At 39.8% G+C, this 25398-nt stretch overlaps 1 protein-coding gene across 4 annotated transcripts in view; it reads left to right on the top strand.

Moving 5' to 3' along the window:
- FYCO1 (FYVE and coiled-coil domain autophagy adaptor 1) overlaps positions 1-22477 on the top strand; it is a 44574-nt gene extending 22097 nt beyond the window's left edge. For 2 of the 4 annotated variants that reach the window (XM_063407558.1, XM_063407565.1), the window contains exons 11-19: positions 355-522; positions 954-1103; positions 2540-2745; positions 3080-3224; positions 12025-12108; positions 14926-15021; positions 16676-16886; positions 18171-18280; positions 18727-22477. In XM_063407558.1, coding sequence (XP_063263628.1) covers positions 355-522; positions 954-1103; positions 2540-2745; positions 3080-3224; positions 12025-12108; positions 14926-15021; positions 16676-16886; positions 18171-18280; positions 18727-18802 — 1246 coding nt within the window. In that variant the 3' untranslated portion in view covers positions 18803-22477. The remainder of the gene's footprint in view (positions 1-354; positions 523-953; positions 1104-2539; positions 2746-3079; positions 3225-12024; positions 12109-14925; positions 15022-16675; positions 16887-18170; positions 18281-18726) is intronic. The other 2 variants (XM_063407574.1, XM_063407581.1) reach the window with 1 other exon arrangement.
- The last annotated feature ends 2921 nt before the right edge of the window (positions 22478-25398 follow it).

Here is a 25398-nt window from a genome sequence, read left to right as displayed (position 1 = left end):
TCATGGGGCATAGGCTCACACAGACTCTAACAGGTTAACCAGTAAGCTAAGGTATTTTTATATCTTCGTGCTGATATCATCTGTATTATTCCTAGCTGGTAGCCATCATAAGCTTTACTATAAACAAGGCATCCAAGAAATTGCTGCTTTCTAGCTCTGTTCACCAGATAATGGATATATGTGCATTTTCAGTAATGCACAATTTTTGGGAGATTATATCTAACTCTAAAAATATGTACACTGAGAAAATTTTCCCTCAAAATACCTGTTTATCAGGGTGAAGGAGCCCTTTCTTGCACAGGGAAGACTAAAATTTACATGAGCTAAAAATGATACATAATTGTCTTTGATCAGGATCCAAAAAGAAGCTGATGAAGCAAAAGAGAAGATCCTGGATTACACTGAGAAGCTCAGCAAGGTGGCAGCAGACAAAGATAGCAGTGACCAGAAGTTATTTGCTGAACTGGATGACCTGACAAGAACAAAGCAGTTCCTTGAAGAGCGTTTGATAGAACTCATCAGGTTGGCATCAAAATACACAGCAAGCAGAAATTAGAATCTGTGCTTAGGATGTTCAAGGATACTGCTTAGCTAATCCAGGCTTATATTCCCAAACTGAAGATACAAGTAAAGGTCAAATTCATTAGCAGTTGAAATTTTGCATTTTCATAATATAGTCAGAAAATGTAACACCCAATAATACCTCCTTAATTTGCTGTCTGTTTTGAAAAGATATGTAGTTCTCTGCATGGCATATGTTCTTCTCCCTGTCTTTGCAGGGGCTTCAGTAGGTTTTTTGATCTACCTTTATGTCTGAAAGCTCCTCACAATTTCAGAAGCAAAGGAATTTTTACTGTGAAACTTTCACCAGCATTCCAATTGAGGTTGGTTAACAATAAACCAACACAGACAACTTCAATGTGTTTTTCTTTCTTTTAACTGTGTCACTGCAGAGATAAAGATGCTTTGTGGCAAAAATCCGATGCTCTGGAGTTCCAGCAGAAGCTTAGTGCAGAGCAGAGGTGGCAGGGGGACACAGAAGTTAATCATTGTCTGGACTGCCAGAGAGAGTTCTCATGGATGGTGCGCCGACACCACTGCAGGTCAGTTGTTGAATTGTATTGCACTGTTCAGAAGTAAAACTCAGTATGATCGTCCACATGGAGGAAATATTTCTTAATGTTCACAGTTCAGTGATCAAAATCGTTGATATTGTAGAGGCTGAAAAAACATATGAGCTTACAAGGGGATTAGACATTATTGAAAAGATCCCTTGACATGTATTAAGACAAAGATCTGGATGCAAATCCTGCTTGGGGAGACAGTTAGTTTCTCATTTCTGGAAACAAAGATAATCACACCCTGTATAGTGTGTTTCTTTGAAGGACTGTGCACTGCTCTGTCCTTGCTCTAACAATATTCAGTACGATGGCTTTGCTACTGTGATGGAAATATAAGTTCCAGCACCAGTTTCAACATGCTGTGCAATTATAAATTTGTTTACTTACACTAGGTATGTTCAGAGATAATTAACTATTGCAGAGTAATCTTTTTTCTTTTTTAAGTGGATATTAAATTATTTCCCCTACAGTTAGTATTAGTTGTCCAATCTAGATTTATTAAAAAGTATTTAAATGGTTACATTTCAGGGTCCTAGTGATATGTTTGGTTTGTCTCTTTACTGTTCCTTATCCTCATAACCTGATTTGTCACATGAGGAAAGAAGGAAGCACTGGAACTGTTTCCATTTCACGTGAATGTAAACAGCATTCCATAGGGATTAGTGAATGGTGAAGTCATTTTGGGTAATAACTTCCAAATTACTCATTTCTGCTAAGGTCTCTGAAAGCTGCTGGTGTCTTCTCCCAGTAATGATTTAAATGATTATGAAAACAAACCTATTAAAATCTCCTGAGTAGTAGTCATCCCTTAGGATGCTTTTCTTCATGAAAATCTCAACATGCTCATTAAAAAGTAGTTGACAAGTTCAATACTACAAGACTTCAGGGTGGAGAGGGCAAGAGGGATGAATGTATACATTCAATGTCCAATACTGGATTTTTTTCTTTCTGAAGAGAAGAAGGGTCATTATGAAGCAAAGGCATACAGATGTATTTTTAAAATCTTTATCATCAAATCAAGTTTTGTTCTACCTGTCTGAGATTTTGCCTGTGTAGTATTAAGTTCATTTTCTTCTTATGTAATTAATATAAATATTATTTATTTGTACTGTATCTTTGTGGACATTTGATTGTTTTATATCTTTATATCTATGTTTTTTTGTATTTTTAGTTTTTCTGGTTTACCTGTTTATTAAGGGAGCAAAGTGTGAATGTGAATTTCTGTCCTGTGCTTGTCACGAAGACTTGCTTCACTTCAGAAAGGAGCACGGTCTGTTAAGAGTTCTGCCAATGGGTGTAGCTTTCATGCTTTTGCAGAAAACAAGACCATTATGAGAGAGCCCCAAACCCTCTCATGGAGATATGTTCCAGCTGTATGTGGTACTTCTCTAATACCTTTGGTTTTGAATCATCCCTAGAATGTGCGGCCGCATTTTCTGCTACTACTGCTGCAACAACTACATGGTGACAAAGCTTGGTGGAAAAAAGGAGCGTTGCTGCAGAGCTTGCTTTAATAAGCCTAGAGTCATTGTGGACAGTACAGATGACTCTGGATCCAGTGCCAACCAGGAAGGATCACCAGCTTCACTGGAATCCCCTGTGTCACCATCTGAGAGGGCTTTTGGTTAGTTCATTGTTTGCATGCTGTGGAGAAATAAGTAGGGTTCTTTGACAGTCTCCAAGAAATCACATGGTCACCTCCTGCTCCAATGACCTGCAGGTCATGGAGTGTTTTCAGGGTGGGACTGATCCTGTCTTTGAATTTGATTGGTATTGAGAGAAATGTTCATGTACATTAAATGAATGTCAGCCCAAGATTTTCCAATAGCTTTAACAGTTATCTAATGCTTCTGTAAAAGAGGAATAGCCCAGGCTTCCCCCTTAAGAGTTTTGCTTGTTTGTTTTCCAGACAACCAGCTAATAGGGTTTATGTTTCTTCTCATGTTTTTTGAGCACAGTTGCAAGTGAAGCCTCTAAAGCACCAGATGATGCAGCTTTTGATATAATCACTGATGAGGAGCTGTGCCAAGTACAGGAATCAGACTCTCTCCACAATGAAAGTCAGATGGAAAGAGACTCTCTGGATCAAAGTGTGACAGATCTGTGAGTAAACACTGCTTCTCAAAGAGGGCACTCTTTGAAATTTGCTTTAGAATGTTCTTCTTTTTCCCCCATTCAGCAGGAGTAGTCAACCTCTGTGTAAAGTGAAGACATCTGTTCCCAGGCCATATGTTCAGTAGAACAACACAAGATCATTTTGGTCTATTTGCACAGTCAGCATTCAATCTAGTAAATCTAAACCACTCCATGCTCTCTCTCCACCTGCTTCACCATGGCACAGGGAAGTAGTCCCAGCTCTGTGCTGTCATTAGGTCAGCTGTCAGCATTCAGGCTGTCTGTAGACTTCCTTACTACCTTAGAGATGACAGCTTACAGAAAAGAACAATTGTGTAGCTACATCTGGCACAAGTTTGTTCTTTTCTTTCTTAAGAAAATGGGAGTGAGTGCATATTTCAGTAATTTTTTAACATCTATTTCTGCAGAAATTACCAATGAAAAGGATTTAAGGCCATCTGAATATCTAAATACTTGGTTTGCTAATTACACTGTCGTATTATAGTTTAATGTGTATCCATTTTTAGGCAAAATATTGTTTTACTATTGTTCAGATATTTCCAAATGTTTTACAAAAATTCTGCTCTGTAAAATATAATGTCTTTTGAGAAGAAAAAACAAAAGCAAAAAGAGCAATTTCACCTAGATGATGTACTTGCTTTTCTTCCAAGCAGAAAAATAGCATAAATCTAAATGCTAAACTGAAAATAGTCACAGAGTAAATAGTCTGCTGCTGAGAAAGCAGACCTAGACCCTTTTGCACTCAGCAGACCCATTTCCAGTATAAACCACAATGACTTGCATTTTGGCTTGAAGACAGACAGTACAGACTTGTTTATTTGGTAAAAAAAACTTTTCAAAATTCTACGTATTTGTTTCTTGGTAAGTACCTTAAATGTATTCTGCCTACTTTGTATACAGCTAACCCTGACAGTATATTCCTGCTTATCACGTGCTGGGCAGACATGAAAGAACTGAGCTTCACAGTGCCCTTGTGAATTTAGGATTGCCTTTGTTTTGCAAAAGGACAGTTTGTGGTGGGGATTTTTTGTTTGTTTGTTTTATGAAGAAAAAAGTGAAGTTTACTATTTCTTTTAATTCATGCTATCTGCAGAAGGTATATTACAGGTGAGTTAGCTCTGGAGAAAACAACCAGAAGAGAAAGTGGATCACCATTTGTTTTAATTTGAGATTAGTCTAAATTCATCTTGTCTGACAAAGTATTCAAGTAGGAAGGAAGGATTGCCACTAACCAAGGGGATATACTATTCTTGAAGAGCACCCATGGAACAATCTACTTGCACCATGTAAACTTTAAAAGGTTGTCCAGCTTTCCTTGTTGCCAGATTATAAGCAGGAGAGCCAGGAAATTGTGCTTTATCCTATGTTGCTTTTTGTTAGCAGTTTCATGAGCAGGTGGGAGAGGCCTACTGTGGTTGTACTCTGAACTTGAGACATTCTTTGCAGAGAACACAAATGACACCTGCCCTTTCCCTTGACTCCTGGGAAGGTGTTTGTAAGATCTCACTAGCCTGAGCACTGGAGAGGAGAATGGTCTTCTTGCATTGCAGATGACTTGAGTATGTTGTGTTGATTGTGGGGTTGTGTTATGGGAGAGATCTAGAAATTGATACATGAGTCAGATGATGGTGATGCGGTGCCTGTGGTGCATGTTAAAGAAAAATAGCAGGGCAAAGGGCTGATTGTGAACAGGTTTTCTCACTTGTTTCTGTGGTGAGGAGTACACATATACCCAAAGCTTCAGTCTCACTTAGCACAGGAGCAGGAAGTGCAGCATGAGATACTTTGGTTGTTTGTGAGTAAATGTGCCAGAGCTACTGTACTGAGTATAAGCAAAGGTTCTGCCAACCCTCTGTCCTGTCTTTGAAGCAGCCCATGAGAGATGTACTGAAGATTTTCCACTGTGTTTTGTCCCACAGTTCAAGGACCTGCAGTTCAATGACTTTCTAAGCTCCTGGTTTGATGGCTGCAGATTTCTTGGCTGTACTGGGCTGACCACTGTGAACTTCATGTAGACTTATCATCTTTATTCTTTTTCTTTCTGAAGTGTCCAGCTAAATGTGGCCTCATTTCTAGGTGGAAACCTCACATAGTCTCCACTGGCATTCCAATAATGTTCTCCTTGCATGAAATTGAATGTTTGGAGTAGAATTTGCTTCTAGTCTAGTACACTAGTAGATATAGTGTCTGGGGAGCACACAAAGGATCCAAGATTGTGGTTGCTAGATGCAGGTCTGAGGAAGACATACAAATAAGTCAGTTTTCCGGCTAAACTTCTTTATTGAGATCTGCTGAAAATAGTCCAAGCTAATTCGAATTGCCAGAGATTTGAACCAGCTGGTGGAGCTCTAAAAATGAAGGAGATGAGCAGCCAGGAGAGGGAAGGGAAGGGAGGCTTGCTGTCCAAGCAGAAAATGTGCGATTGACATGCTCTTTTGACATAGTTTCTTATGACCTTATTCTGGCTGACAGCAGAGATTTTCACACTGACCTAGAATACTAGTTGTGAGTCCTTACTGGACTTAAAATGCAAGTTGGTCCTCAAAGCAGTGAACCATCTTAAAGGACATTCCTGTTCCTATTTTTTCCCCTTTTGGTGCCTGCTGTACTTTTACTCTATTTTTCATTTGGTCTCTTCACTTTGCCCCACCACTGTTGTTCTTTCCTTGAACTGACATGAAACAATTACACTAAAATTATTTAATAACAGCAATTTTTGAGAGGCTGCCTTTATTGGTACAGATCAGTTGAGAATCAATTAAAAGTCATCTTAGTTATCAACTGCAGAGGTGTGTGGCCGGATAAGAGAGATGATTGTACCAGCATAACTCTGGCTGACCTTGAATTAGCTCTTTCCTAAAGGTTAGGATTAAGCAGCAGTTACTTCATCCTTTCAGGTTTGTTACATGTCTTTGGACCAACCTGATCAAAATCTTACATGTGAGAAGCTGAGATTAATTGTGCAATTGTGATACATGCTGCTACTTCAAGGCTCATTTTCTTTTGAAGTGTTGTATTTTTAAACTCTTACTTCTAAAGCATTCAAATTTGCATATTGCATTGTAAAACAAAAGGCCCCAGGATGAACCAGTGCCCTGGTGTTTCCATTTTTATGTGTTGTAGGCATGACATGCCTGCACTAAATGTTGCAGCAGCAAAATCCAGATCACAGACAGCAGAAGAGTGAGAAACACTAAAATTGCCACTAGCCTGGTACAGGAACAAAGAGTTTATTCACACTTTGGAAGTGGTAGAAAAAAACATCTCAGCCTGTCTGCACAGTGGTTGCTTTGGTTTGAATTTTTTTTTTTTTTTCCTTGATGACTCATAACACTCTTTGCTGACCTAATTACAACTCACGTGGCTGGGCAGGGTGTGGTGTAGCTGAAAGGGAGAAGTGAATTCCCTGCCCAGTGCAGAACCAGCCAGCAAGGAGAGGGGACAGGAGCACCTCTTGCCACCCCATGCTGGCAAAGCCTGTGTTGCAGTTGTGTGTTGAGATGGCACATGACATGTAGTCACACCACATTCCCTTGTAGCTTTGTTTTTAAGGATATTTCGCTGTGGGAGAAACAAGAGATTGTGTAATAAGGAAAGGATTGCCTAAGCAGCTGTTTCCTAAGGGGGAAAATGGTGAGATGGGCACACTGCTGCCAAGTTCCTTTGAGTTGCAGTGCTCTGATGGGAAGGTCCGGGTATTAATGGGGAGTAAAGGAACAAACAGAGAGTGTGGTTTTTCCAAGAATGATTTGAAGCAGTTAAAATTGCTATTTCAAAGCTGTAATGCAAAGGTCTTTGACCCTTTGGGTCAAGCCCAACCCTGCCTTTATTGCAAGCAGCCCACAGCTGCATCAAGTCCTCCCTTTGCTCCTCTGCAACATCCCTTCTTTCTTCTCCATATTCCAGTCTCTACACCTGTTCAACTGCTTTCTGCAAGAGCTTTTGCACACTTTTCTGCCCCGTGCACATGTTTTTGCCTCCAATTGGGAAGTGAAAAATCAGAGGCTGAAAGGGAGAACTGATGGAAAAAGGCTGGAAAACAACTAAGTAATCCACAGTTTCATGACAAGGGAACCAAGATGCCAGGGAAAACAGACTGGAAAGATGTCATGGTGCAAAGAATATGTGGGGAATTGGGGTGTGAGTTTGCATCTACAGAAATACTGCTCAGTGTTGGAGCCCGTGTGTGTGTGATATGATACCCCTGGTGTTTAAAGGGCCCTGTTAACCTGGCAACACGAGCTCTGTTATTAGATATGGGATACAAAGATGTGTATGGGCCTTTCAGACCGTGAACCTGATACTGGATGAAAGGCAGATGCTGCTTTATTACAGAAATTTTAGATGAATGCAAAAGGATTCTGTGTACAGACCTTGTCCTAGATGGAAAAAAAACCCCAAAACATAAAAAAAACAACCACACATGGAACCCAGCATGAAGATTGAAATATATATGTTGTTAATCCAGGAATTCTCATTAAATGAATGGGCTGATCTAAAATATGTAATATATTTGAAACAACTCATAAAAGCTTTCATTAACAAACACTATTCATAGAAAACCAACAGGCCAAAGGTTTGGTGTCAGGAAATTCAGATTATTAATGTCATTACTGTTATCTCATGAGTTTTATCTCATTGTTTTTTATACGTTTTGAAGATTGTCTGCACTGTCAGTCAGTTACCAGCTTGGATTGAAAAAGCAGGAAACAATGAAGTATCAGGATGAAAATAGGTTCATTCTAAGCTGATCATAGTGTTTCTACTAATGGTATTTTATTTCCTCTTTCACTCAGGCTCTCTACATCAGTACTTACAAACAAAACAAACAGAAAAAAAGAAGCTGAAAAATAGTTGCCAGATTTTCTAGGCAATTTTATAGTGGGTAGTGCTTGTGGCACTTTACTGCACTATATAAAGCAGTGAAAGGTTTAGAGTCTTCCTCTTCGGTGGCTTGCCACTGTTGAGCTCTAACTTGCCATTTGGCACATCTTGATTTTTAATAATTTTGTATTAGTACTTCCTGATTTTCATTCCTGTGAAGAAATAGAGGGTTAAGACAGCCATAAAAAACCCAAGAGCTTTTTGTTATGATAATTGCATATTCAAAGCTGATGTTCAATTTAAAGCTGCAGTCTATCATCTTTATCAATCTGAAGAAAGAGTAGGATATCTGAGTAAGAATAAACAGGACAACTATCTTTAGATATTATCTTGCAGAAATTATCTTTATAGATTTGTTCTTTTGAAGACTTTTAGCACACAGTAAAGTTTTAATAATTAGTAACTAGCAGATGATCATGGCTAGCATGGGAATAAAATAAGCAAGAGTCATTTGGATCACTTCAATAACCAGTTCTGTGTGGTAGTTTGGGTATTCTTCCTGACATATTGCCTTACCAAAATTAACACCTCCCAAAAAACAAAGTGTGGTGCAGCAAATGCTTGTGAGATCACCCAGATCAAGACAGAGATTAATTTGCCCCATGTCATTTGTTTGGTTTGACACATGTGCTTTGGTGGCAGAAGTAACAGCAATAAGCTGGTCAAAGGTGATAGACATTAAAGTTAACATTGAAGTGTATAAAGACCCATATAATCTGACATGCCACACTGCCTGAAGTCCACTCCTGAGCAGCAGAGTATGCCCAGAGTGGGGATCCAAAGATCTACATTTATATTCAGCAAAAGTACTGTCAGTTTCTGTGAGCATCTTCAGTTTCATGTAGAAGCTTAGTATGACAAAGACCAGTGCATTTCCTGCTTGGCCAAGTATGAAAACAACAAAATACATATGTGGCAGGAAGACTCTTATTAATATGAAAATTCTCATTGCTGTTGTCATAGGGATCAGTGATGGAGAAGTTGTAATAAAAGTTAGCAGTATCTGTAGTTGCCATGTTGCCTTCTTTTTAAAGGCAACCCGGAAGAAGACATACTGAGATTTTTTTTACTCAGCAAATAATTAAATCCTAATGCATCCAGGAGACAGACAAAATCCTAAGTGCTAATAGATAAGAATTGTAATAAAGCAGATATATTTGTTTGCTGAAGAGGATTGTCTTGACAGTCAAGACCTAAACACAACAGCTGGTGGATTTGAATACATCATCTGTTACGAGATTTATACTGATGGGGACTCAAAAGCATACTCAAAAGACAATTACAAAGAGGCTTCTGAAAAGAGTATAAGGATTAAGCTTTCTAATACATCAGTGATTTAGTGTTTAGATTGAGATTTTCTGGGGAAGCCCGTGAGAGAAGTAGAATTTGTTTTGCCAGATGTCACCATTTAGGCTCAGGTTGTAGACCAAGCATCAGAGTTGTTTGGCTTGGGTTGGACTTGTCCCAAAAGGCAGGTTTGAGTCTCGATGAGGTCTTCAGAACTTGTGGTTCATTTAAACCTCATCTTGTTCTTTAGATGTCAGTCACATCATCAGATGGCAGCACTTCTTCCTTTCTCCATTTCAAGTGGCTTACTGCAACGCGGAGGATTTTCATTAATGTACTACATCTGTATTACTCTCAGAGGGAGGAGTGACCAATTCTCTGTCAGCCCCTTCCATCACCCTCCCTCTCAAGTGTTGATGGGATTTTGCATTGTCAGCTCTCCAAGTTAAGGAGTGGCTTAACTCCTTAAGCCTCTCCTTAACTCAACAGCCCTGCAGTTAGGGCTGTTGCCAGCACATAAAAGTAACAGCCTTAAGACTAGTGACCTTTGCAAGCTGTTCACCTGGTAAATTAAGTCTTTTGTGAGATAGGTTTATTGGCTTTTTAAAGATTTAGCCCAAAACCTAAATGCCCTCTCTCTTGAGCTACCAAAACCATGTTTCTGTGAGATTAATCCTACTACAAGATATTACTCAGCATAAGATTAGCAGAACTCACCTCTGAATCCTTAAGATTGTCTGAAAGACCTCACCCAGTGAGTTCCAATGGACAGAATTTTGAGTGTCCCTTGGTTCTGCAAGAGAGGGAAACACTAGTGGGAGAAGCGAGCCCATGCAGGCAGATCTTAGCAGCCTGTGCTACCATAGCTGGAGTGCTTCCAGGACTCTGACTTGCAGAGCTGTGAGCTTGTATCTCTGATTGCTTGAGTTTGTTACTATAAAGAAAAAACAGCACCAAATCTGACTTATTTCTGCAGCATCAGTTATTGAAAGAACACTACTGACACAAGAAATGTAAGGCCATGTAATGCTCTTTAAAAACTGAGTTCTCCCTTGTGCTTCATTGCATATGATAGCAGTTTCTCTGCCTCTAGGAAACAAACTGGGATCAAGGTGCTAAATATTCACAAACTATTCCTGTCAAACGGGGAAGCAATAAGTTGTGATAACCACCTGCTTTTATCAGTTATTTTCAGGTGCAAAATAAGGTATGAGGATGACACAGCAGTGGCTAAGCTGTGTGGTAACGTATAGGTTGTGTGAATTTATCCCCTATAGGGAGTGGGCTGAGAGAGTAGCTGTTACTCCTGGATGGATCAGTCTGAAGAACATTTGATTGTAAAGCTGTGAAGGACCTTGGGTGCAGAAACCACCCTAGCTGCAGGGCACCTGCAGGCTCTGGGATGGAGCAGCCTCTGTGGAGGTGCAGGGAGGTCTGGGAAGCAGCTCTGCTAAAAGGACATGGGGCTCCTGGTGGATACTGGTGTAAACTCAGGCCAGAAACTGCTTCTGCTACATCTCTCGTATAATTCTGCCTCAGTTTCTCTTAATAGCCTCTAAAAAATTGTGTGGAAAGAAAATTCAAAGGTATCTTAAGTGTTATCCACAGAGGTGGCTGTAGCCTTGGTGATCTACAGGCTGCAATATTTGGGCTATACTAGCAGCAGCTTGTCAGTGTTTTTAGTGTTGATTTCTACTCGTCTGTTTGCTGCCTCCTGCTGGGAAGGGGACTTGAAAGCACCCTGGTAATCCCGAATTGCTTGTTCTGAACATTTTGCAAATACAGTGTTTGAAAGCTGTCTTCATCTCAGAGCCTTTGCCAAGCCTCTTCCCTATCACAATACAAAAAAAGAAAAAACAAACAAACAAACCAAGAAACAAACCGAAAACAAAACAAAACCTCAACCAAACAAAAAAAAAATTTTGCACGTTGTCCCCTGGAGCACAGAAATATTCCTTTGTCATGATTGTTTCCCTAGCTTACTTTCTCTGTATTGTCCCTTATCTTGAAGATAGTGTGACCAGTTTTAAGGCTGGGGAGTCCTTTTGTATTGTTTGTTGGTTGTTTTTCTTTGTTTCATAAAGGATGTAGCATAGCTAAGTCATACATACTTTTTTGAGAAGTAGCTGGGATTTCCTTTATAGCAATAAGCAGCTCACCCATAGAACACAGTGATGGATCTTCATGCCCATCCATCTTTTTTTTGTGTAGTTTTGCAGTTGTCTGTGTGATACTTTCCCATCTCAACATATATCAGGGTTTACCCTGAACGCTTCCATCCCTTTCCCACCCACATACCTTCATGCAAGACAATGTCTTGCACCCTGTTAAAAACTCAGTGAGCTCTGTATCCCCCTTGCTCCATCCCAAATCATGTCTCTCGTCTTGCCCATGTCAAAGGCTGTCTGTGGTATCCTTTCTTCTGATCCTTTACTGTCCTCTTTCTATTTTTACTGCTCTTTGTTGGGTTGGAGAGGAAGGCTAATAACTAAGTTAGGGTGCCTGGGGTGGGTCTGACCTGCTAGATAACAGCAGGCCCAGGGAATCATTGGTGCACTTCAGCGTAATGCCTTTGATTGTTTCTTTGCATTTTCAGATGTGTTTGCTGGGCTAAGCAGCTGTTAGGGGCTCTGTACAGCCTCCAGTCTCCGTTTCAGGTTTCTGCCTTTCCCTCAATTCGGTAAGACTCTCACCTGGGTGACAGAAGTTCTCTCCAGAAATCGTTGCACTGCTGACAGGCACATGGCTTGTGGGATTTCACTGCTCAGCCACATGAAGCTGACACCTCAGACACGTAGCTACAGCTGTCAGAGCTCAGGTGTTTATGAAAACAGAAAATTGCTGAGTCCAAATTTGAACCAGCTTTTCCAGGTTTTAATCCTAAAAGTGACGTCTAACTTTTAACTGCCCAAGCCATTTATGATGTTGGCCACAGTATTTTTAGTATCATTTGTAAGAAATGCTTTCCATGTATAAAAACAAGCACACCGGACCAGACCATCCACCCTAGGGACAGTGACCAATGGCATGTGCCTGAGGAAGTGCATAAGGAAAAGAATGAAGCAATAATTCTTCAAAATGCTCTATCAGCTTCCAACAATTTGTGTCTTGAGGCTTTGCTGAATCAGAGCTGTTCTCTTCTTGCTGAAGTGTCTTTTCTGTGTTTCAATTCTTTCTGCTTTTAGCCCCACTTCATTTCACTTTTAAAAAGAAAAAGAAGGGAAACAATACAGACTGTGTAAATAGATACTCCGGAGGGTGCATATTCATAATCTGAGGACCTGGCAAGCTGCAGGAATATCCTTGGTGCTGACACAAAGGGTGAATGGGTCATTCAAGAGTAAATTCTCCTGTCGGGGAAAAATGCTCCAGTTTAATCATGATACTGTTTCTTACGTTATAGCTTACCAGACCTTAGTTTAGACTGTTAGACTCAGTGAGATACCATAAAGAGAAGGAGAACTTTCTTTGTGATGGTATGACTCTTTGGCTTAATACACAAATTAGGAGATTTAGCATCCCCTGAGCCTTAGATGTGTGGTGAATCTATTGGTCGGAACAGCCAAGTGGCAAACTAACCTAACCATGTACTGGGTTGCAGCAGCAGGAATTAGGAAAATCATGTGTTAGAGGAGAACACAGAACATATATTGGTCCTGGGATTTAATTTCTATTTCAGGTTTCCAAATGAAAGGTGAAATTAATGGATTAAATCAAGAACTCTAATGGCATTGTGTTTTAAGTCTTGGAGTTTGACACTTCCAGAAAGCCTGTAATTGTGTAGTTCTCTTGCTCTGCATGAATTCAAGGCTGTGAAATTAAAGCTGTGTAGCTAACCTGGTGGGATGAGAGACTTAGTGCATCACAGCATGAAGCCAGTTGCTGTTCTCATTGTGCAAGCAAAACGTGTAGGTTTACAAACTATAGTTTAGTTTTCTAGTTTGTTGGTTTGAGGGTTTGGTGGGTTTTTTTCAGAATCAGTTTTATTACCTGGTTGTATAAAGATAGTTAACAATGAAATTATTTGTATCAGTAAGTATTTGCACAGATGTTGTACTAACCTTTATGGACCAACACTTAGTAAGTACTTCATTCCTGCATTCCTAATGTCTGGTTACAACTCAGATTTTGGCACTTAATGACAGCTTTGAATCTCCCATGCACATCCCAGCTGTCTCTTGACATTAACACTAGTGGTGTGACTCTGAAGAAGTCAAGAGTTATTCAAGAGACTGCAAGAATAAAAGAACAGGAATATTGAGATAACAGTTCAGGAAATGTATAGACAGTGGATGCAGTTTAATTTGCAGACATAACAGTAAATTTGTCCTGTTTCTAAACAATAATGCCACTGCACTAGACTGAGATGTGATTGCATGTGTTGACACAGTATATTCAAATGCTGCTTATGACCACCTGAAGGAGATATTTTCTCCTGCTCTTCTGCTCAGCAGTGATGCTTGTAGAGCAATGTCCCATTAGCTTTAAAAAATGCTAAACTGTGCGTTGGTTTTGAGAATTGGTCTAGAGAAAGTGTGGGAATTAGGCTCTCTTGGGGCATTACTGCACTTGGTGGCTCAGAGGCACATATGGTATTACATTTTATTAGATTCTGCTGGTTTTTGGAAGGAACCAACCAGCTGGTTCCCTGTAAATAAGAATGCTTGGCATTTTTCTGGGAATGACAGCTTAATTGTCTCAAACTGCTGGAATGCAGAGAAACAAAAGAAGAATCAGTCAAAGAAGCTCTAACTTACTTGGAAACTCAAGTTTCAGCATGTTTCCTGACTCTCACACTCATCCTTCTCATATCTGGTGCTACTCCAGTGTTCACCCAGAACATACATCTTTTTTGAGGTAAGGGGTGGATAGCAGATTCTTCCCTCTGCTTCACTGCTCGCTGGGTGTGGAGGAAACATCCTACTTTGTTATCTTGTATCTATGGTGTATTTGTGTTTGAATCATGCAGTATTTGTTGTATGAAAAGAAGACACATGGTAGCAATTCTACAGCAACAGAATATGTTTTGTGTACAATTGTCAGAATAAGAAACAGGATATTTCTATAAAACACCTCTCAGATTAAATCCAGGGAGACATCTTATCCTTTTGCAAGCTTTGTTTATGGGACAAGTGCAGACTGTTTTGCTTGTATCAGCCCCTCAAGTTCCCACCTGCCAGAGAATCTTCAAAACCTGTCATCATCTCAGTAAGAAATTTATGTTACGATTGCAGAAGAGATTTTCTGGACGTCTATGTGTATTCCTCTTCGCTCAGGAAACCAGGATAGGAACAGTTTTACATTTGTCTACAGTGGTAAGCAGAAGGGGGCCGCAGTTTTGCCCAGTTTTGTCACTAGAATGTGCAAAGTAAGAATCCTATAATTTGGTATCAGGACTATCAAAACATTTCTGTTTTAGGAAGGCATCAGCATGCACATCGCATTTGATCACATACTACTCAGAGAATCATGATTTTCCTTCTTTTCCTTGTTCTAGAAACAGCACGGGTAATTCTTCGACCTTTGATGAATCCGAAGACTGGCAAGTTGCTCAAGATGCTGAGATATGCTTGTTGAAGTCAGGAGAAATGATGTAAGCAGAACAATTTCATTGCTATAGGTGAAAGCATAAAGGCTGAGCTCAGATATCAACTATGTGAGCACGAGCCTTGCAGGCTCCTGGAAGAGCTGCTCCCTTGTGTCCCACAGTAGAATTTGGTCTGAGGAGGATGAGAGGGTGTAACTCAACCATGCAGAGCAGCAGCAATGAGCCAGGTCCTCTCTCTTTAGCCCTAGAAAACTTCAGTTCAGCTGGGGAATAAGAAGGAAAAATGTAAGTCCACATCACATGAGAAAACATTTCCTATTTTTATTGCAGGAATTGCTGTCAACACAAAGGGGGTTTAGAGAGAAGGCTATGCAGTGTAGAAGTCTGAAGGAAACTAGGAGGGCAAGTCAGGGAATGCAGCTCGTGGCCTTTTGGAGCATGTATCTGTTACTTATCCATGGCTTCCCAGAATCTGTTTTGGCTGCTCTGGTTGATACATGCCATAGCATAAAATGTTCATCTAAGCCTCAGCTCAAGCTCTGTGTACTGTGTGTGCACAATTCTCTGCAAGTGTCCTGCTCTGAAATTCCCAGTTACATGCAGTAGTGATGCAGCATGTCACTTGCACAGCCAAGAAGGGAATCCAATGTGTAGAAATGCACATGATTTAGAGAAATTCAGCTTTGCTCACTGTCCCCTTAAACCTAGCTTGGAAACTTTTCCTTAGTTAACAGGAGAAGTTTTTAAACTTTAGACTGCAAGGAGATAAATCAGTCCATGTTTCAACCTTGTTGCTGCTGTTCAGAGATCAAGGTAATGAAGCAGTAAAACTAAAATCATAGCTGGGCTGTACAGCAAAACCAAAAATGATATTTAGTTTATTAAAATCAAAGGTCACCTGAGGCACGACAGGACTGTGGTTTACTCTGATTTCATTGATTTGCAAACAGTTTATTTGGCCTGAAGTGACAGATGAGATTAGTTTTAGTTAGGGTAATGTAGGTAAGATCCCATGGATCTTAGAAAGTACAGGTTTCCCCTGAAGAAAGGAACCAGTGTTTTCCTGCTTGAGGGCCTCACTGTTCACAGTCTTAAAGAGATATCAGAATGAAGTCAGCTCACCTAATGCTGTAGGACTCTGCATTATCTAGATGCTAAGAATTTCCTTTTTCACTGGAAGTATTTTGAGACAGTTTTTTGCAGCTTGGCTGGGTACAACAGACCCAGATGTAGCGTTAAGCGCCTCAAAACAGGGCTGCTGTTCACATTCCATCCACCTGTCCCCTCTGTATTCCTGATCCCTCCTGTTTCCTGTGCAAATTTTTATATTCACCTAGGAAGGGGAATAAACCAGGTAACTTACTTTTTGTTTAAAAACAACAGTAGAGGGCAGCGCTCCTTTCTTATTTGTAGTAACTCTAAAAAGCTTTATTCCAGCACTGGTTTTCTTTAGTTGAAATGAAATAAATAAATGAACAAAATCCACTCGTGCCAGAGCAGTGAAGGTTCCTTAATATCAGTCAGCCTTCTGTAGTTTTTACCTTCATCTGAGGCTGAATTTTCACGCATCCTGTGGACCTGTCCCAAATATGCTGTGGAGTCTACCTAAATAGATGGAAAATAAAAATCAATGATTAGTGGTTTTATCTGAGTGAGTGCATTGGATCTCTTCAAGTAATTGTATATTTCTCCCTTACAGGATGAAATTACCCCTTACAGTAGAAGAGATCATGAATTTTGGAGAAAGCAACAGAGAGCTGTTCATCAAATCCAGCACCTACAGTATCATTCCCATCACTGTTACAGAGATGGGACTAACAATTAGCTGGATCTTCTCATCAGAGCCCAAAAGCATATCCTTCAGCGTTGTCTTCCAGGAGTCCGAAGACACGCCGCTGGATCAGTGCAAAGTAAGGCCTCTGTCTCCTCACTGCCTTAGAGGTTGTAGTGCTCTACACTCATCCACCTACAGCAATTGACAAGCATTGCAAGGAGGTCTTCACCACAATGCCAGTTGCTACTGCATTAAGGATTTGTCTCTCCAGTTAAGCTGCGGTTCTATTAAAGGCAAAGCTACATCTTTAATGTTGCCTGCAAAAGTTGAGTTGAAAAGCCCTGTAGCCTCTATTGGTTGCATCTGAAATTCACCCAGTATTAGTAAGCAAAATTGAATGTCCAAGTCTGCAAAATTATTCTTTTTCCTCAATTTCACTTAGTTTGTAAACTCTTTAAGTCTGTTTTTGCCAGGCTTGTGAGCAGAAGCCACAGGGAAACAGATAAATTTCTTAGTTTATCTACATTTCTTGCAATGAAACACATACTTAAGTGCCTTGATGGTGTGGAAAATCTCTTTGCCAGTGCCCAAGGTACCCAGTTTTACATGTGCTGTCCATATTTCATGAAGATTACACATTAGATGAATCTGTTTTACTCAACTCATTGCAAAGTTTTGCTGAAGACAAGGCAGCTGTTGGTTTAATCCACCGTGGTAGGGTGAGCTCTACGGCTGGGATTTACTGGGGGAATAAGACATTTATATAGCTTGTGTTAATTCACTGCCCAGATATGAACTCCATGTAAGACATCTCTTTTTCTTAATCTGAAAGCTGAATGGAGTGTGAATGCTGCTTCTGTCTTGATATATTTCTTTGGTAAAACTTCATGTTTTATAGGGTCATCCTTGATCTATGTCAGCTGCTCTTCTGACAGCAGTGCTAGGGTTTTACAGCAACATACACACAGAATCACAGATACACACACTTATGCTGTAAGCTCAGATAAACAATTAAGATTTGCAGAGAAAGCTTATTTTATTACACAGGGAGTATAAAAATATATATTAAAAGATATATTTTAGCTAAATCCTGTTCTTGGATATATGGACTTAATGTACCACTTGCTGAAGTTACTCAAGTTTCTTAGATTAACATGTAAAAGTTCAGGATCTGATTCCATCTCTAAAGCAGAGATAAATAGCCATAGGTTAGTGCTGTAAAGATATAATCAAAGGAAAACAGATGTCTCGCTGTGAGATATTAGTTTGGGTGAGTTTTTAATGCTAATCAGAACAATTAGTTTTGCAGGCATAGATGCACTTGGGAGTTTCAAGGTGGCTGAAATCAAGGTTTTCTGAAAGAGAATACCAGTTTATAGGGCAAATAGCAAACTTCATTGTGATTTGTATTGAATTCCAGGTTCTTATCCCTATGACTCGCTGCAACTCTCACAAGGAAACTATCAGAGGACAGGTGAAAGTCAGAAATGCTGGAATCTACACCCTGATATTTGACAACACATTCTCTAGGTAGGTCCTAGCCAGGCATAAAAGGTGAAATAAGCTTGGTTTTACTGACTGTGGAACTGATCGGATGTCCCATTATTCTGCCATTCAGATGTAAGTATAAGAAATCTTTCCTCGCTTGCCAAAAGGTCTTCAAGACTGAGTTTTGGTTCTTGCTCTTGTTTGGTGGGTTTTTTTTTTCTATCCCCACAGCAGAATTCCACTCTTCTTGAACCTCTGGGAGGGTTAACAGAAGTAAACAACTAATTTGTGACTTACTCTAAGAGAGTTTAGTGAGGATTATCATCTTTTTAAAAACAAATCTGATGCCATTGCACAGGCATACTTCTTTTTGACAACAGTGATTTTTTTTGCCCAAGTGTAAACTGAAAGACTGAACACACTTTTAAGGCTTCCTCTCTTGTTGGCTTCAACTAATGTGATCTTCTTGCTCTTTCTTTCCTTGACAGGTTTATCTCAAAAAGAGTGTTTTATCACTTGGCTGTTGAGCGACCTGTCATCTACGATGGAAGTGATTTCCCATAGCCTTTAATATAATATGTATTTTTAATTAAAATTTTAAGATATGCTATTATTTATGTACATGTGGAAGCATTCTGATTACCACTGTGTTTGAAGACTTTGAAACTATGCAATAGTTCTTGTGCACTTAAGAGGAAATGTGTACACTAAAAATGGAAGCCTTTTCAGGAACACTGATGGTTCTGTACTGTGTACAGATTGTTGAAAAGCCATGTTGTTTGGTTTAACAGGTCAATAATAACCAATTTTTTTTTAGTGGGGAGAAAAATAAGCATGGAGGCGTCTAAATGCAAACTGAAATTCTCTGCTGAAAATTGAGCTATTTTTCTTCCACAAATATCCTTCAAAAGGAAATTTAAAGAAAAATACCTATTTTTGACCTCTTCACTGAGGTGTAAACATAACCATCTCTGTTCTGCTGTACTTCTCTTACAGTCAGAGCAGCAATTATGCAATACTTCAGTCTGCACAGGCAAATATTGTAAGCCATCTGGAATTTTTTTATGTTTTCCAAGTTTTATAAGCAGCAAACCATAGGAGTTTTCTACATTTTGGGCTAAGATTTGGTAAGTCTTTTCCCAATGCTTTGGCACTGAATGCCAGTTACAAAATAATAAACACAAAGCAGCAACTCCTTTCACATCAGCTCACCGTACTCTGTACATAGGAACCCAGTTCCTACAGTGAGCACCAGTGGCAGAACGTGGAACATCCCCTGTGGAGTAAAGTACTGCTCACTGGTGATATTGGGAAGAGGAGCATTCCTTTTTCCTGCCTTAGCACCTTAGTCATCAGCATTCAGAGGAAAGCACAGTTTCTGAGGAGATCAGCAGCGTCTCTCTCTCCAGACCTATTGCTGTGGAAGGCAGCAATAATGTTTGAACCAGTCTCAAAACATCCATCCAAAATGGAATGCATATCCAGGCCTGGTGAGCTCTCCACCCTGGGGTGATAGTGTATTCTGTCCCTTTCCTAAGCCTTGCAGTTGCCCTATTTAACTGCTAACTTTCCATCTCAGATTTGGGGGCTGTTAACACTGCCTTTTAAGAGAAGATTGGGTTCTCACTTAGACAAAATTTCTATGCAAACCATCTGCTTTCTGTATAGAGTTTCAGCTTTTTGTCAAAATACCTGAAAGTGGATTGGATTTTTCTGTACAAAAAAACCTGTCTCCCAATAGAATGGCAAAACATCTGGTAGGAGAAGGAAGAAAAGCTCTTTCTCCCAACCAGCCCCCCTCATAATTTAAGTGTGTCTGATTTCTCATGTTACTGTTCTCCCAAGGAAACCTCAGACCTGGAGGGTTTTAGTGCAGCAGTTGGTAGAAGACCAGCACAACCTGTGGAGACTTGGTGGCAGCAGTAGTTGCATACAGGAGTCATAATGGGAGACAGAAAATAAAGCATGAGGGGAAAGAAGGAAAAAGGGCATGCATAAAGCGAAGCAAATGGTTTGGGGAGAGGAAAGGGGCAAACCTGTTAATGTAAAAGCAAGGCGAGGGAATTGGAGGAATGAACTCAGCTAGGGAAGGTGGTCAGAAGAGGCCAGCTGTGTTTATGTTTTGCTGGTCCAATCCAATACCCATAAGGGATTTCCCACCCCAAAAAGACTGGTTGTTTAAAACTGGAGATCACAAACCAAGTGTTGGACATTTATATAGGAGCAGTTGAGGAAGAGGGAAATTTCTGATCATAGAAAATAAAATAATTACACTTAAAGCTAGACATTGCTCATCATTTGTTCCAGTTGTTACCAATAATACTGTGATCTTGAAAAAGATTGTGAAAGAATGACTTCTTTTCATGGAGCACCTAGGATTTAGGTCTCTGGCTCATTGATAACTTTCCCTTGCCTTCAGCTGCCTTTTTCCCCATGGTGGTGGTGTGCTCCTAACCCTCTGCCAGGCGGAGTGGTCAGTGGAAGCTGCGTGCACTTAGTTGTGTGCATGAAAATGAGATGGACGAGAGACTGACGTGAGCAATAAACAGCAATAAATGGCACGGATTGATTCATGAGTTACAGCATATTTCAGTCTTGAAGCTACGTTTTATATTTAATTAGGCAAGAAGAGATTATTTATTGCTTAAAAATGGAGTACTGTGTACTATATGCTATGCAATTTCACTGAGCTGTTACTGAAGTCTGCTGCAGTTTTCTTTTAAGCTTTTAAGTGTGGTTTCTAAAAACATTTTGCTGTTGTTTACTTAGAATACTAATTTTACTGGGATATCTTTCTTAAAATGCCAAATGTAAGGTAAAGGGACACTGTCAAGTATCTTCAGCCAAAATATGACATCTCTGTTAAAAATTATTTGAAGTCTCTCTACTAAAAATAATTTGATAGCCTTGCCTCTTGATTTCCTCTCCACATCCAGTTCTTGACATTTTTATATCCTGCAGCAAATATTTTTACGCCCCTGTTCATGTAGCTCTTAAAATAATTGTCTCCATGTAGTAAGCCAGATGTTTCCCTGGGGGTCTCTCATGTAGGCAGTCGTGAGACTAGCTGAAGTCAATTTGGGAGAAGGGGAGTAAATCCACTGGATTGTTCTCATTTAGCATTTGAGTCTTTATGGTCCCTCTTCTTCAGGTTTTCCTGCCCTTTGAGGGTAATTTTATGGCTATTTTTTTCTCTCTCTGAAAGAGGAATAGGAGTGGGAGTCAGAACCTGTACTTCAAAGATGAAAAGAAAATGTTTACTTTTGACCCAAGATAGTACTTAAGGAGAAGAAGTTTCAAATTATGAAATATCAGGCTGGTAAGGTGCAAGTGGACAGGAGTGCAGCTGTTCAAAGAAGCTTCCCAGGAGCAGTAATCCCATCATAACAGAGGGAAGAGGCTGTGCAGAGACAGTACAGAACTTGACATTAGTAGAGACCTTTTGTTTAAATGTCCCAGACAGTTCATTACTGGAATCATAGAAACCCAGTAAAGGACTTTGCACAAGGGCAGGCTTGTGCAAGAGATTATTTCATGCAAGCACCTCATTCTTCCATTCATAAAATGCATGTTCATGTGAGCAATGCTGAAAAATCTGTTTATTTATAGGTGCTCAGGTGATTTGTTGAATTGGGCTTTTTATTATCTGCAGGAATGCAATAAAGAGAAAAGTATTTTAAATTGATCATGAAATTAATTTAAGGAGATGTCACATTCATAGGACAAAGAGATACGTTGTGGTCAGCATGAGCAATTAGATGTTTTTCTGTGTGCTGCAAAGGGTAAGGAGATATAGAGGGTAAGATTTTTTGTTACAGAGAGGTTTATGCAAAGGAAAGAATGTAGTCTCTTCAAGGAAATGACAGTATTCCTTTACTCAACATTACTCTATGTTTCTTTATGAAAAATGAAAGAGGTATTGCACAAGAGTGTACCACCTTACAAAATAGCAAAGCTACAAAACCCTGACTTCTTTCCTAAAACTGAAATTGCACTATAGTTTTAATTATGCTCAATCACTGAGGTTGTAACCTGTTCAGAAGCATCTTTTGGTCTTAACTGCCAAAGAATTGCAAGCCCTGTTCACATCAAACTTCCTGATTCAGATATGGGAAAAATCATGTATACCAGTGTCTGTACAGTTACAGAAATGTAAACGGTTGTGTTGGAATGTTTTTCTTGATGCTTTTTTTTTCCTTTTGTAACCTCAGGAATTTAAGAATAAAATGTCATTGCAAATGTTTGTCCCTTTTTTTGCCTTGTAGGGATAGTTTTGTGTGGAAGATAAATCTGATGGTTGTATAAACTACTTGAGGTTTTTATGAAATTTATATTGTGCCATCCCCTCATTTCAAAGCTACAATAACCAACAGAAGTTTCTGAGCATCTCCATAGGCATCTGGAGTCCTGGCTCCACATTCAGAAGTTTCCCTCTAGGAGAGGGCTCCAGCAAGGCCTAATCTGGAGTATGAGGGATCTGCAAAGAGTGAATTTTACATATAACCAGTACATGTGTAAGTGGCCATACCTTGCTGTACCTCAGCTCTGCAGGGAAATGTTGCAGCTGTTGGAAATCTTTGTGTCCATCTCCAGTAATGCATTTTTATCCATACTGGGTAATACCCTCTCCCCCGGTGCTAGGGGAAAGGCTCTCCCAACCTACTTCTGCCTTATATTTCTTGGTCTGTGCCCCAAGAACAGGCCTTGGCACACCCAGGATAACATTTGTTTGTGGGGACCATGAGAAGCTGCCACAAGGTTGTGGTAGCCTCTGCATTAGTCCTTGAAGTGTGTCCTAGTTTAGGACAAAATTCCACAACTCCCTCCCCCACCACCGGGTTCGGGAGGAATTTCCTCAGAGGATGTGATAAACGCCAATCACTCGTTTATTTTGAAATTTATGAATATTTAATAAAGAATAAAAATTGGTTACAAAAATATTAATACAATAATAAAAGTTTAAAAAAATTTTTCAGAGACAGGACAAATAATGAGACAACAAGAGCAAAGAAGGTAGCCCGGGTCTACCGTCCCCCCTCCCTCTCAGACAAAGGCTCCGAAGGAGAAGGGCCCCGAACAAAGAGAAGTATTCTTTTTTTAAGCCTTCAGTTTATGACTATTCATATCTTACGTAAAACGAGTAATTCTCAGCTGTTTCTCGTCACAAAAGTTTTCTGTTAATTAAAAGAACGCATGAGAGCATACGTCCTTGAGAAAGTTAGGTTCTGTGGATAAGAGGCCATAAATTCTTCTTCACTAGAAGGTTTAGGGGCCTCTGTAAGATTTAGGGGCCTCTGTGAATGTTATCTCTGTGCTGAGGAATTTCTCTTCTTGAGCAAAAAAATATAACACACATACACAGCTTCTATAGTACTATGACATTGTTAATTACAAAACTACATTCACTTACATTATTCTAATGTTAATATAGTATAACTTTTCTATCAGATTACATATAGTAAATATCTGCGTAGAGCCACACATACAATATGCCTTTTTCACAATTTCCCCCTTTTTCTTTTTTTATAATAACTGTGGCTTGAGCAGTATTTACTGAGTTCTTGCCTCCAGTTTACGTTCATTTTCTTCATAAATCAGCCTAGCTTCCTGAAGGGAGCCTTCTACTCTATTTTGTTTCTTTAGTACCATAATCCTCTGCACCGTTTTTGTCGTATCCATCTTTTGGTCCATCGTCACTAATTGCATACTTTGAACTACACTAGTGATAAGACGAATGAAACAAGGAATTAGACAAGGGAGGAATATTAAACCAGCAGTAGCACACAAGAGGAAAAAACCTAGTTTCTTCCACCACTCTACTCCCAGCACATTATCCCACCAGCTGGAACTGAGCATGGATTCCCACCTTTGAACTGGTACATGGGCGATTTTTCTGATATCATTGACTATATCCAGGACAGCTTCTCCATTATCATCTATTTTTAAACAACAATCTGATGTATTGAATTTTCCACAAACGCCCCCTTCTTCAGCTAATAGGTAATCTAGTGCTAATCTGTTTTGGTACACTGCGGCTCTGATTTGAGTTTGTTGCCTGGATATTAATTCCATGGCCAGACCAGTTTTGTTTGTTATTATTTCTACGACTGCCTGAAGCCTTATGATACGATTTAACATATAAATGGGAGTTCGATATCCCCAACTCCCGTCTTGTGCCCAGGTGGCTGGCCCATACGTTTCTAGTATTCGTTCAGGGGGCCACTCATCATCTCCCCATTTTTGGAATCCTCCAATTAGGTCTCTCTTGTTTCTTTTTAGATCCTCATAAACTGGTATCCCTAAGTGGTCCCCTTCAGGTCCAGGCAAAAGAAAAAATCCTGGTTGTATGACACCCAAAGTACAGCTCCCTTTCCACTGGGGGGGAAGTTTTGGGTATGCCTTTTTTCCACATATCCAGAACAGACCGTCTGGTGCTTTCCAATAATCCAGTTTTTGTTCATCCATATTCTCCCAAAATTTTGAAATCTCTGGGATGCCAACATAGGGATTTTTTCCTGTATCATTACACTGAAAAAGCCTGATTTCATAATTATATTTACAATTTCCTTTTTTTTCTTCTTTCTGGGTCCAGTACATGGTAGGTTCTTCTGGGACCCACCATACAGAGGTTCCATTACTAACCTTGTATCTTTTACAGGGAGTTTTTCCTACTTCATGGAGGAGCTTTTTTCCTTCACGCCAAAGACATTCTTCCCCTATAACTACTGAACTCAAAATCCATCCCCCTGGTCGATTTTCTCCCCTTATGCTTGTTTGGTTCCACTTAAGGAGCTCGATTGGGCCTAAGCTGCTGCCTTTCCATGGCCATTCTTCTGACATCAAGGCCCCTCCACAGACCCAACAATTGGTTATGTTAAGTTCTTTACTTATTCTTTCTCCCAATTCTACAAACAGATTTTTACCCATCTGTGAAATATCTATTTCTTTCTCTAGTTGTTGTTCCAATTTCTTATACAAACCATCCAGTGAGATTGGTACAGGTTTAGGTGGTGGTGTTGGCCTAGCCTGTTTGCTTATCAATTGCTCTTTTACCAAATCCTTTGCTTTACTCCCAGTAATGTGGGTGAAACACATCCATTTATCCCCTTTTGCGCATTCACTTCCCCTTAAATTTTCAGCAATCCAATACTTTTTCCCAT

The sequence above is a fragment of the Prinia subflava genome, chromosome 1, assembly GCF_021018805.1.
Source record: "Prinia subflava isolate CZ2003 ecotype Zambia chromosome 1, Cam_Psub_1.2, whole genome shotgun sequence".
Taxonomy (NCBI): Eukaryota; Metazoa; Chordata; class Aves; order Passeriformes; family Cisticolidae; genus Prinia; species Prinia subflava.
The sequence above is the reverse complement of the archived record's forward strand: the minus strand, read 5'-3'. Positions and strand labels throughout refer to the sequence as shown.